The sequence below is a fragment of the Genypterus blacodes genome, unplaced genomic scaffold (assembly GCF_046128005.1).
Source record: "Genypterus blacodes isolate CSIRO-AG114 ecotype Tasmania unplaced genomic scaffold, CSIRO-AGI_Gbla_v1 ptg000067l_1, whole genome shotgun sequence".
Taxonomy (NCBI): domain Eukaryota; kingdom Metazoa; phylum Chordata; class Actinopteri; order Ophidiiformes; family Ophidiidae; genus Genypterus; species Genypterus blacodes.
Genome location: NW_027466879.1, coordinates 9230236 through 9244482, shown reverse-complemented (window position 1 = coordinate 9244482; position 14247 = coordinate 9230236). Strand labels below are relative to the sequence as shown.

At 43.7% G+C, this 14247-nt stretch overlaps 1 protein-coding gene across 2 annotated transcripts in view; it reads left to right on the top strand.

Annotated features, from left to right (window-relative positions):
• lrp4 (low density lipoprotein receptor-related protein 4) overlaps nucleotides 1–14247 on the top strand; it is a 103210-nt gene that overhangs the window by 61478 nt on the left and 27485 nt on the right. For both annotated transcript variants that reach the window (XM_076155579.1, XM_076155578.1), the window contains exons 3-6: nucleotides 6503–6619; nucleotides 11096–11209; nucleotides 11602–11718; nucleotides 12305–12433. In XM_076155579.1, the coding sequence (XP_076011694.1) occupies nucleotides 6503–6619; nucleotides 11096–11209; nucleotides 11602–11718; nucleotides 12305–12433 (477 nt within the window). The remainder of the gene's footprint in view (nucleotides 1–6502; nucleotides 6620–11095; nucleotides 11210–11601; nucleotides 11719–12304; nucleotides 12434–14247) is intronic.

Genomic DNA, 14247 nt, shown 5'->3' with positions numbered 1-14247 from the left:
TCCTGCATGCCAGTGTTGTGTTGTGATGAATAGAGGACTGGATTAGTGGTAAAAATTGTATCTGCTTTTTCAAACACAATTAGACTTCATGACACCTAATAGGACGGGTTCTCTATTTTCAAGCCAGACATAATTAAAGTGTTGTTTATGAACATTTCTAATGCACCGCACAGCATCCGTGTACACACACTGGAGCTGCTCATGAGCTAAAAAAAACAGTCTAATTGGAACATTTTCAAAGTTCTAAAATAATAAGGATAAGTGTAGTTCATTAAAAGGAGAAGTCAGAAATTGTAGTGGTGCTTTGCTATGCAAACCCTGTTCTCTGTCAGCTTCTATCAGCTTGTTAAGTTATACTTTATTACTCCCACTAGGGTAATTTGTCCTTTGGCTTTGACCTATTCAGACTATTTAGGCCCAGTGGCTTTGATCTTTGCGCTCTCTGGGTCAGAAAAAGGAAGTTGCGCAAAATAGCCTCAACCCAGAAGGACGCTCATTAGAGCACATACCTCCTCCAGGCCACCAGATCTCGATGGTCAACTGGCTCTAAGCCAGATCACAACTAGTTAGAGATCACCTTTGGCTTTTTATGCCTACTTTTTCATTGTTCAGAATCAAATCTCTCTACTGAAAAATAGGGAAAATCATAAAATGTTCAAGAAAGTTCGAGGAATGCCTTGATCCAGATCCAGACCACCAGTGCAAATGTAAGGAATTCACCCATAGACCACACTCAATCTGCCCACAAGTGTTGTGAAAATCAGTTATTAACTTTTCAAGAAATCCTGCACACAAACAGACAAACCAGATAAAACAGATAACAGGCGTTCATTGGCTCAGTCAATATAAGCTGGTCTGTTTGTCCAACAACTGGGTCAAATGGTAAGTGCCCTGTGCTCATACACTCTTACACTGTGCAACACTTTAATACATGGCAACTTAAGTAAAACACCGCCTATAGCTGTCATAGTGTTCTTAAATAAAGAGGGACTATCATATGCTAATTGTACAGACTGAAGCATGCATATTATGATTTGGAACAAAGTGAAAGTTAACTTATCCTCCGACATTCACCAAACATCTGGGGAGCGAAAAGGAGCGCAGAGGAAAAGTGACAGAATTATGGCGAGTAAGTTGGACAGGGACGAAGAGACAAGTGCTCCGAGCTGCACAGGAAAGTCTCATTACATGGAAGAGCAGGATTAATTTGGGAGCAGTGTCAGACAGAGCTGTGTGAAGAAGCAGGGCGGAGGAAGGAATATGAAACATGGCGAGACAACGAGGAATGAGACGGCTGTCTTTTTCCCCAGGCACATTTTTGTTGTTTGTTGGCCTGTCACCAAACCGCTCCAAACAGTCCGTACAGACTAAAGTGACTAATTGAATTTCTTGGTGAAAGATGTTTTTGTGCTCATGTGAATCAGTTGTGTCTTCTACTGTATATGTCCATCTTTACAAGCAGCTTCCATTTGGCTGTCTCTAACTTAAAATGTCCACTTTGTTCATTCCTACCTTATGAACAAAGGTAGGAATGTGCTTGTGAACACCTCAACATGTCGCAGAAGACATTTTTGTTCAACCCAAAGCTTAGATCTGAGGACATTTTAGAGGCAGAACATCCTTATTTGTTTAGTTTCCCCAGGAAAAACTCTGGAAACAAAATGTACAGTTAGAAATCATGGGAGAAAAATAAACCCAGTCCAGCTATGGTACATGTTTTAAAATCAGAAAAGTTAAAGTTAAAGAAGTTAAATTATGAAGCCAGGGCAAATAAACTGAAAGTTTTAGCTTTTTTTGGATACCAGGGACACTAAACAGTGGCACCACCATCCAAGAGAACGCTTTCAAGGTGCATACACTATGTTCATACATAACATAACATGAAATATGATGGGCAACGGGACAAACTGATCTCCAGATGACCAATCTGCGTAAGGGTTTCCAGTAAAGATGAGCGGACATGTTTAGGTCATTATACTGTAAGAGTAAACCTTTATTGAGGCCCTCGGATGAAGAATTCTCGTTAGACATCCAGACTCCTCCATCGCTCTCTGGGGTTCACATCTGTTTTTTGGTCAGTGTGTCCTCTCTCTATCTCTCTCTCTCTCTCTCCCTGTCTACCTACATCGCTCATCCATGCCTTCCTCCCCGTTGTGTCGGTGTGATAATCGACATTTAGGCAGATATATTGTTCCCATTAGAGCTCCTCGATTCAGCTGCTCTACAGAAAAGAGGCCATTAACTCTGCCGCTCAAGGCCACTTAGAGACCCACGCACACATCTTCTTACAGATATGTGGTACAGGCACGCAGCACACATCCCCAAATGCTCAGCAGACACACACTGTACATACAGTGCTCATCGATGATTCTAAGTGTGAAGTGTTATTGCCACACAATATGTGTGACTGTGAGAGGGGGATGGTTGGCCAGTGGGTGGTTGTTAGACTGTCCAGGGTGTTTGCTAATAAGACACTTGATCTTTTGTGCAGTGGTTGCCAGGGTGGGTAAGCTGGTTTATCACAGGGTCGCTAGGTGGTTCATACTGTATATGGTTTTGGTTGGTTGCCAAGGTGTTGCTAGATGGCTGTAACTGGGCCGTTTCATCATTTCACAGAACTTATTTTCTTTTTCAATTTCAAGTTTTGAATGTAAATCAGATAAATCAGGTAAATGTTAGTGATAACCTTGGTGGCACTTGACTAACAGATAAGTTTTCATTCATATATTTATACATTTCATTTCAAAGACCGTGACCGACAAAAAGTACAGCGATGATGGGAATGGCAGCTGTGTGTGTGTGAGAAAGAGAGAATGACCTTTGGAATGCAAGTGGGAATTCTGTAGCTCTGATGAGAAAAGCCCATTGGTTAAGTGTGTGTGTGGGGGGGGGGGGGGGGGGGGGGCGGTGAAGAGGATAAATGGTGGCTGTCTGGGGAAAATTTAGGAAATGGTGTTTGAGTGTGGGGCAAACATTGTAAGAGTGTGTGCTGGTGTTATTGTGATGCTTCTAATAGTCGCTGTGGGCTCCTCTGGTTCTTTATAGAGATCTTAACAGGGCTGTGCTCACACAGCATATTTGTGAATATTTTTCTGAGCCATTTTGCTCTGATAACGACATGAGAAGTCTGATTACCTGATCGTTTGTTTATCAACCTACACCCCATTGACCAATTTAGTTGACTTATGACTATATCTCGTGACTGTATCTGCTTTTGAACCGGTGTTTCACGACTAAATTAGAAACTCCTTTACCCAGAACAGCCTTCAGGGAGCTCCTCGCTTTCTTGGTGTGTCACACTGCAGATCATTTTGAGTCCTAATAGACTGGGGATATGAAATACTTTCTCATTTGGAGTGGATGACTGAAAGGCAGAATCACCTCATCCATATAAACAAATGGGCTTTCACTTTCTCAAATGTAGTTTGGTTTTCCATCTTCCACAAAAGTCCTGAAATCTTCGCTCTTCACTTTTTTGCATTTTTACCAATCAATGGTTTTTGCAAGCTGCACTGTGTGAGCTTCTCCTGGATCATCAAAGGCTTTCTATTCTGGAGAAGAAGCTAAAAAATGGATATTTGTAAGGATATTCCCAAGAAGAAAGCATATTTTACAAGTGAGAGAAAACTTTAAAGCATCTTCAGTCTCAAGAAGGTTTCTGCTGGTGACGTCACCCACATCTGCAAGTCCCGATATGGTGCAATTTTTATACGGTGAACATAGAGTTTTCAATGAGAGAATATAGCTAGTCTTCTTCTGAGATCAGCTACTTGACTTTAACATTGAGTTATCAGAGAGGCAGATCCTCCGTAGCTCAGGAGCTCTGAGATCCGTTTCTACATCCACAGGAGCAGGAAAGAGGCTGGAATGTTGTTTTGCATCCGTCATTGGTCGCTTGTGAAATGTAACTTTCTGTGGCATCATTCTGTCACTAAACCATCTCTTGTGTGCAATAGCTGTCTACAGTGCCAACATTACGGTTTGCTTTTTTATGGTTGAAATGAACTCTGGGAAATGTAAGAATGAGGCAGATTGGGGGAATGTAGGACAAGAGAACGTGAACACAGAGTCAGATTTTGTTTCCCTGTAATGTCAAGTGTGCTGGGGAAGGTTAGGAAGGCTCTTGTAAGTGTATTATTGTTGTCTGTCTATGTGTGTGTGTGTACGTGTGCATGTGTGTGTTTGCCACAGAGGAATGCGGCGTTAGAAACCAGAGCAGCGCTGAGCTGAGCAGAATCTCTGTGATAAGAGAGATCAAAGCGCCCGGAGACCTCATCAACCTTCCCCAGCATGGTCCCAGCTGAGCCACCTGACATAGAAACAAGCTCCTCCCACTCTCCGTGCGTGTATGTGTGTGTGCGTGTGTAGCGGTAGCATGTGTTTCTGTATTTTCCTGAAGTTCCTCAGCCAAGTGGTTGCAAAACTTATTTGCATGCGGTTTGCATCTTTGTGTGTCTAAACTTTTACACACCGCAGCAAGCTGTGTGTTTGTTTATCCTGCACTGCAGTGTCTGCCATGGTTTGCTTACGTGTGTGTGTTAACACCTCGCTCCCTCTCCTTCAGATGAACTGAATTATTTATTGAAATGTTGAGGAAGGGGGATTTTTTTTCTCTCCTCGTCGGTTCGGGCTTCCATAAATATGCTGACACCTCGGCTGGAGCCGCATCCAAAATGCGTCAAACTGCTTAACTTGACAAGGAGCGGATTGTAGGAGATTCCAAATGTCTCAGTAACGGGAAGAGATCTCCAGCAGCTCCTCTCCTTTAGATTTTAGTTTATTGCAGCAGGTATCGACCCCAAACCTGCTGTGGCTACTGCACGATTATCTAGGCTTTGACTTTTTTAAGAGAAACCAAAGCAGCCATGTCAAATGTGTGTTTACCATAAGAAGAGCCGACAAAAACTAAATCAACGATGATTTGATCTAACTAAGCATCGTGTGTGTATCCAAAGCCTGGCTGGTGTATGTATGTATGTAGCTGTTCTCTGCGCCACACAACTCCATTGTTTTCCAACACCTGCTTAACACACACACTGAGCCACACGGTGGGTTTGGGTGACACATTTTATCTGTAAGTAGGGTACGCCTTCAGGGTTCCACAGCTGCTCTCTCATGCATCAAATATATGTGTCTATGCAGCTGAATATACTATACTTCCAAAAAAATTGGCTAATGTGCTGCGGTTTATGATATTTATATTTCATATACCTGTTTCTAAAAATGAGACTCAGCGGGAACACACTGGCTTTTCATTGAATGCAGCAGACAGACCAGAGGAAGACATGTATTTATCTCTTAATTTTTAGTATTATATCTTTGTATTTTTTAACAGTTCATCACTTCACCAACTTTGTATTATCATGATTACTAGTATTATTATAAGTAGGATTAAATGAATGAATCTTTTTAATGTTTTGTATTTTCTGTCCCTCTCTCTCTTTCGCCCTCCATCTCTCACTCTCTGATTCCGTCACTCTCACTCCCTGTCTGTCTCTCCCTCTCCCTCTGTCTCTCTCTCTCTCTCTCCCTCTGTCTCACTCTCTCTCCCCCCCTCTGTCTCACTCTCTCTCCCTCTGTCTTCCCTTTTGTGATTCTCTCTGAATTATAAATATCCATCCATGTTATATGGGTCAGTGGGGTTTTACTTCCTTTACTTCTTTCTAGATTCTTGTTACACACACACATGCATGTGCACACACCCACCCACCCACCCAACCACACACAAACACACGCACACACATGCTCACTCACGCACACTCCTCATTCATTAAGCACCGCATCTCTTCCTCCTGTCTGCCTTGCTAGTTAACTCGCTGCATGACATCATACATTTTTCATAAAGTCTACGGTCCTCTGTCAATAATTTATATGTGGTATTGACAGTAGGCGTGTGGGTGTGTGCACATGAGGCTGCTTGAGGGACTTACCGTGCCCTTGCTCTCCTCCCCTCCTCCCTCTTTCCCTCTCTGATTTGTAATTAAATTAGCTCAGTCTGCGGATGACAAAAGGCCAGTCATTCAGGGTTGCTTAGATGGCTAGTAGCTGCACTCAAAGCGGATATGAAGTTAAGGAGGAATGCGCTGGAGCCGAGTCCAGACCAGGTTCTCAGGGTTTGGAATATAAAATCTGCTACATTCAGCTTATTATGGCCATGTTCAGACCTACTGTACAATATCATGACAGCACAACAACAACCACAGCAAGATACAATACCAAATGTGAATGCCAAGACAAAACCTAGTGGTTGGCAGGAGTTCTGAGACTTCTTCAGGAATTAAAGTGGTACATATATACGGTCCTGGAGCCTTGCTTAAAGATTTGAAATTTGTGATTTTGCAATAATCAGCATCCATCATTTATCAGCATGCTCTATGAGATGGACAAACTGGGCCAACATGCAGTAGTGGGCTTAATGTCCGCCTTCTTAAAGCTGCAGTGTGTGCATCTTTGTCTACTGTTTGTTGACGGCCTGCTTTCTTCTCCTGTTCTTTGTTCGCAGTGCTTCCTACCTGCTCACCTCTCGACTTCCACTGTGACAATGGCAAGTGCATCCGTCGCTCCTGGGTGTGTGACGGAGACAACGACTGCGAGGATGACTCCGACGAACAGGACTGCCGTAAGTTCAATGCTACACACACAGATGCGCACATCGGTCCAGGTGTGCTAATGGTCGAAGGGGCACGTTAGTTAAGAAATGTGGAGAAGATGCTGTTGTAGTGGAAGACATACTCAAGGCTCTAACATAGGTAGAATTATAGAGTGAGTGTGTGTGTGTGTGTTCAGTTTGGGAGTATTTAACCGCAGTGACTCCCATCTGTCTCGGTGTGGACGGACACTTCAGGACAGTAATTCGCACCGTGAGTGTCAGTGCGGCAGTTTAAATTAATCACACTCGCACACCGCAGGGAGTCAGAAATACTTACAGGCTGTGATGGATTCCAGGCGGAGACACTGCATGGCACAAAGAGCTGGACGTGTGGCTCAGGACAATCCAGTCGGTCTGTCAGTCTAACTCCACACGTTTTTGCTGTTGTCTAGTCTCAGCCACTTCACACTCACCTCAAGCCTCACCTCACCCTCCGTCATGTTACGATGTTAGTTTTCAGGATATTTACGTCCAAATCCCACATCCGCTCTGGACAGACTGATAAAGTGTGTTGGAATTAAATAAGTTCACTGTTCTGCCTCAGAAAGTGTTTTTCTTTGACAGAAACAGTCTCATTTGTTGCCGTCAGCGTGAAGGAACACAGAGAGAGTGTTGCATAGACTCACCTGCGCGGTGTTGTCCAGGGTTAGTAATAGTATCTAAAGAAAATGGATTTAAAAGGTTAACAGAGTAACGGCAACAACAGAATATACATGTAGCTTTTATTATCTTTGCTCTACTCTATTGTACAGACTAGACCCAGTAATTCAACCCAGAATGCTACAACTTGCCTATACAATGGAAATGACCTAGTTTAGACATGCATCTCCTGAAAATCCCAAAGCCATTTTTCCTTCACCATGAGAAGACTCGCAGCAGATAAACCTGGTTGTGTCTGTCCTGTATAGACAGCAGGTACACGTTGCTTTACTCTCTCTCACTCTCTCTCTCTCCCTCTCTCTCTCTCTCTCCAGTGATTTTTCTCTCTCTTTTGTCCGTCCATCATCCTGTTCTTTCTTTTTTTACTTTTTCCTCCCGTGTTGACCCACATACTCTATCAGAAGCCAGACACTGAATCGCTTCCTTATGGGGGGTCCGCCTGTCTGCTGCGAGCTCGCTATGAATTTTTCATTTCTATGCCCTGTAAACCCCCCCCCCACACACACACACACACACATACACATACACATACACATACACACACACACACACACACACCCACAAATACACACACACACACACACACACACACACGCCCCATTCTTTCACTCTGGTTTGCTTTGCACCTCCCAATATTTTTAGTTTTTCTCGTTGATGCCGTTTTATTTCATTACGTGAAGAAGAAACAGACAGTCCTCCACGCTCCACCGGGACTTAAGCAGTTGTCAAAATTGCTTTCAAAACATGCAGACCAAGGTGTGCGTCTGTTTTCTTGAAGTTTTTAAGACAGATTTTGCAGAATTAAGCAACATTTCCGATACACACACATACACACCCTGGAAACACACAGGGGGATGGTAATGACTCCCAGTGCCCTTTGCCCTTTGACGTTTGAATGATGAGCGTCTTGAGGCCTTGTTGACCCTTGAACCACCCCCCCCCGTGTTTACCCCACTGATGGTAGGAGAAAGCACATGGGAGAGAAGAAAGAACGCAGGAGAAAATCAATGATTTTCTAACAAGTTGAATAATTGATTAAATGTGCTCGGTGTGGGTAAAATTAAATTTTCATCTTGGCCAGCCGCTGATTTTTTTTTTGGTGAGGGGGTTGGGTTCTGACTGAGGGGAGGCGGGCGTGGCTCCGCCTAGCAGAGCAGATGAGGGCTTAATGTTAAATGTGAGCAGTGTTATTTCATGTTACCTTAAAAGCTGCAAACTGAAACGGATGAAGTCACACCCTGATCTTCACACTGCTTCTGTTTACAGATTGAAAGTTTAATTTGAATCTATTTGAGCTTTTCATGAAAATCTCAGGAATAATCACAACAATATTGAAGTAACATTTATTGGTGACAATGTATGTGTTTATCCAAATGTGTATCTACTATGTATTCAAGAAGTAACAAACTAATTAGCGTTCTCCTTATTAATATTGAAATCTTTTTAATTGATCTGAATCATAATTGCCTCTGCCATCCGCTAGATACCTTTAAAGGTAAGACAGATTCTGATGAAATTCTGTAGAATGGTAGGACAGAGGGAGAAGAAGAGTCAATGTTGTTTTTTGAAGCGCATCCAGATCAGGATTCAGACACCAGATTCTGTTTCTGTGTAACAAAGGGGAGGGACGACGGGTTGACATCCTTGCCTACCTCTCCAAACACAGTTTTTGAAGCTGTAAATGTGGGTTAGCAGTGGAGCGTTGGAGTGTGTCTTGCCAGCGTTGACTCATGCTGCAGTGCTGCGACACACCTGAGACGAGCTGAAAAATGTCAGTGACAGAAAGGAAAGCTTGATATTTTGTGTCGTCTGTCCCTCTCTACTGTACACATCCCTCTCTTTCTGTCTGCCCTTATCTCACTCTCTTTCTCCCAGCTGTCTAACACTCACGCACGACGGTGGTAAATTATAGATTATCTGCTGCCAGGGGCCATCCATCATGGTTCTCCTCCACAAAGCTGTTTACTCGGCCCCTGGCCAGCATGGCGGCAATTTGCCATTGATTGTGGTGGCAACATTAGAAGGAGTTGTTTTGAAATCTATTCAGTCTTTTTATCAGTGGAGCTGCAATCAAAGAGCCAATGTAGAAGAGTACTTTAGATAAAAGGGTTTCAAAGTGAAACACTGTCAATGTCACAGTGAGTGGGAGTTATTCCTACCAAATGCATCTGACTGCAGCGTCAGGGCTGCTGGCAGCAATGAAAAATGTGGCGTTTTGTCTCCAGTGTCAAGGTGAAATCGCTTTTCCTTACAAACAGCGCCACCAACAAGTGAATTATGCCGCTACATACCAACTAAGTGTTAAAATAATACATCACAGTGGACAAATGCTCCATCATGAGCAAAATCATGCAGGTTATACGAAATGATGACTCCCAGTGCCCAATGTAAGGCAATGCAGGCAGTGGCTCAGTGGTTAGAGCTTCCGCTTGGGAGGGTTGCCGGTTCGAGCCCCTGCCGAGGCGCCCCTGGGCAAGGCACGATTCTCAATTGCTCCCCCCTCTGCGAAGGGTGGTAATGTAATGTAAGTCGCTTTGGATAAAAGCGTCTGCCAAATGATCGTAATGTAATGATGATGCGGCACATAACATCATTTTAATCATGAGCTAATTCTCAACACATTGGTGAGTATGAGATTATGATTGTGTCTGAAACCAAGCATTGGATATAAGCCTGGAACAATGGATCGACAGTGGTAGATAGCACACAGCGAGAGGGTCCTGGGTTCAAAACCAACTGGGTCCGATTAGGTGCTGTGTCAAACCTGTGATGGTCCTTTGTAAGGGTCTTTACCGGCCGCAGCTTCCTTCAGCCCTGAACGGGAGATGTGGGTGAGGAGAATAGATGGATGATGCACAAGATGGAGGAAACGAATGAGGAATAAACACAGAAAAATGACCGGGAGTCTGTCAGGCAGGTCCAAATTCAGCAATCACACTTGCCTGCATATTCAGAAACACACAGAGACACTTTGCAGGAAGTCGTCCCTTGATGTACAATTACAGTTTAGCAGTTTTTTTTTGTTGCACAGCTCCAGGACCCTCTTCATTCTCCTGTCCAGACAAAGGAATGAATTCAAAGAGGTCCAAATGAGGATCACGGTGAACAACATATGCCTTTACTGTCATTGTCCATGTTATAATACTGCAGCTCGCCTGGCACAGCAAACCTCCAGACGTTCTCACATGGCACCGGTTCACTTGGATCTCAGGGTAAACAACTCATTCACTCATTCAGGCTTGGAGTGAATGTACTTGGAGGGAGGCAGTAGCTCAGTGGGTAGAGCTTCCGCTTGGGAACCGGAGGGTCGCCGGTTCAAGCCCCTGCCGAGGTGCCCCTGAGCAAGGCACCGAACCCTCAATTGCTCCCCCCTTTGCGAGTTGCAGTGAGAGAGGTTTTGTGCTGAGGTTGACTCGGCATATTCTGTCTTTGAGTGTTGGAGTGCAGCTTTGGCCTGTTGCCTCCGGAGATTTCGACCTTTGTACGCAGAATAAAAATGTCTCTTCTTCTTTGCTTTTGCTGAGTCTGATACAAAGGGCCATGTGGTCCCCGGTGACGTTGCAGCTGGAGATATAATGTTCTTAGAGCTGCTCTTATCTCCGGCTCGCATTGGATCCACGCCCCATTTCCCAAAAGCATCTGAGGGCTAAGATGATCTCAGTCCATTGACTTACAGTCGGATGCTTTTGGGAAATAGGATCCTGGTCTTAGCTTTTGTTTTATCCTCATTGTACTTCCTTGTTCTCATCTCTCTCTCTGTCTGTCTCTCTCTTTCTCTCTCTCCAGCTCCCAGGGAGTGTGAGGAGGACGAGTTTCACTGTCAGAATGGTTATTGTATCCGCAGTCTGTGGCACTGTGATGGAGACAATGACTGCGGGGACAACAGCGACGAGCAATGTGGTGGGTAAACACCCCCCAACATTTTTTTCATTTAGTTTTATCTTTAGAGGGGGGGTGGCTTTGTGAATGTCTTTGTTTTGCGTGTGTTTTTGTTTGGCGCTCACTTAAGAGGTTTGACTCCCCTCTGATGGAAGTCAAGATAAGTGTGACTGTGTCTTTATGTGGGGCAGACTCTGACACAACCCAGTCTTATCAATAATAAGAATGTAAATCCAGGCACACTCTTTTAGAATTGTGCTTTATGTCTTAAAAATAACAATAAAATCACAATTTTTGGTCAATGTTAATGAAATTATAAGTTGTTGACATCACTCGTGATCATTTTTATTTTTACATTTCAAATTGAATGTTAAAATTAGTCATTATAACATTAACGGTATTTTTCTTTCAAGACATGCGCAAATGTTCGGACAAGGAGTTCCGATGCACGGACGGCAGCTGTATCGCTGAGCACTGGTACTGTGACGGAGACACGGACTGTAAAGATGGATCAGACGAGGAAAACTGCCGTAAGTTGCCGACAGAAAAGAACAAACATATACAAAACATATATGATGTCACGTGATCCATTTTGATGGAGTCCATCATGCTCTCACTTCTATGTTCTGTGAAGTGCAAAAGAAAGAAATTACATAAATAAAATGACACTGAGTTGTTGTATTGATGGACGTTATTGGAAACAGGTGAGATGGTTTTTTTTATAATAAAAAGAAATAGGAAAAAAGACTTGATTTGTTGCAATGTGCATGTAAACATCGTTACCCCGCTGGCTGACAGAGCACATTTACCAGACAATTGACAAGAGTGTCACTTTGTAATTTGGCCAATTCATGGAAATAATTAGCTGCAGCTTACTGCCAGCGATGGCTGACATCTCAGCTGGTGAAATCAAGCATCCCAAAGGAGAAAACGAGAAGCCTGACAGCTCATCAGTGTCACGGCATAAAGAGCTGAGCCTCCCTTTCGTTTCTTCTGTTCATGCTGACAGACGCAGAGGTGCTACACGGAACACTGTGGAAACTTGTCCAAATCAGCATCTGTGTAAGGCGGTTACGTGTCTGTGTGTGTTCATGTGTGCGTGGTGTGTGTTTGCAGCATCAGATGTGATGACAGCTACCTGCAGTGTGGAGGAGTTCCAGTGTGCTTATGGTCGGTGTATCCTGGACATCTACCACTGTGACGGGGACGACGACTGTGGAGACTGGTCGGACGAGTCTGACTGCTGTAAGCTCACCGTCTCGCTCTCTTTCTCACACGCACCCACACACGCGCACACACACTGATGTTTTCCAACACTTTGAAGACTTTGCACTGACATCATCTGTTTTTAACCCCTGGCCTTAAAGCAGGTATCTGCCAAATCCTCTGCGCAGATCTCTGAGATGTTGAGTTCTATACTGGCGTACAGCTGTGATTTACTCTTTTTAAGCTTATCTTGTCTATCTACATATCTATGTATCTCTCTTTGGAAGTCTATTTCATTCCTTCACCTAGATTCCGGGAAAATATTGAAAATAGAACAACAGGAAAAGACTAAAAAGACCAAGACAAAATACATTCCCACAGCTTGGATCTTTGTGTCATAGCTACATTGCATCCATGCATTTCTGTTAAGCGGCGGTATTGAGTTTAGAAGCCTTTCCTCTTCTGACTCTGCAGGCCCCCTAGTGGAGCTCCATATATTATGGTAGCTCGCACTCTATCTGGGATAACGTGCTGCTGTAAGCAATTTGTGCTTCCCTCACCGCATTGCTTAACGCACCTGAGGCTTTGTGCTCTGCTCAGCACAACCGGCAGCACCCTGTATACCCAAATACTATACGGGCGTATACACATACAGTGGCTAAATGTTGAGAACTGACAAAAGAGGAATCAGCAGCCACCGTTCTGAATTCCACATGTAATAAAACACACATTTAGTTTTTTTTTATTTTTGATGTGACATATTATTTTAGATGATAAATCAAATGAAAATGGCTCGAACACAATTATTGGGACCCTTACCTTAGCTGAGTCCATTGCAAATTGTCAGTTATGAAACAACTCGCCAAGCTTTCCCCACTTTCTCCTTACATGATTACATGGATTTAACTGATCTCTGTTTTTGATGCCCGCTTATGTGAAAAACTAAATTTAATGAAGTCAGGAGAATGTTCTGGTTTGCACATTATGGACCACAGAGGGAGGTTTTGGGTGTGGCATCTCCACTCCCAGTTGAACTGCACAGAGACACAGCTCGGTGTTAAACAAACTTAAACGTGTAGTGTGGAATTTGTATTGCAACCTACAGCTGAAAGCATGCTGCGCTCTGGCTGGAACAGTGTGTGTGTCACTCCACAGCATCCGTCAACACTGGGAACACTGGTGGATCAGTTCTGTCGCACACACACACACACACACACTGGGGCCTTGCTTAGCTCAGGCTATCGAGTTTCTCCTCGATTTGCTGCTGACAAATCTTTCAACATCTCCTTGTTCTTTCAACTACAAATTTCTCACACATTTGTTTCATTTGCTCATGGTTTTTGGGTCATTTGCACTTTTTACACACACACGCATACACACACACACAGGTCTTTGTGGCAGGAGGAGTGGCTTTTCTTCTTTGATGCGTTATCTGCAGTGCGATTAGCACAGCTTCAAGGTTTTGTAACATCGTTTGATCATCAGCAAGGTCGTGTTAGTCCACTGAAAGCCTCTTCTGTCCTGTCTTTTTTTCTTCCCCGTTACATGTTGAGCATATTTAGAAAGTTGAGTTGGCATCAAAGCCGTGGGAAAAAATAGAGATAAGATGAGGCTGTGTGTGCCATAAAACGTTGTCATAGATAGACGCAGTGAAGTGAATACAGCAGGTTTCTGTCGGCCCTGAACTGCCTGGAAAGTCTCAGATGATTGTTGAAGGAGCTCTGATGCACCTCAGCGATGTGCATCATAACGCTGATGTTCTTAAAACAAGACATCAAAGAAAGAAAGTTAACGCTTGATTTAAGTGGACCACAGAATCTGGTGTCGCTTCACACCAGCTGGACTTTGTGTTG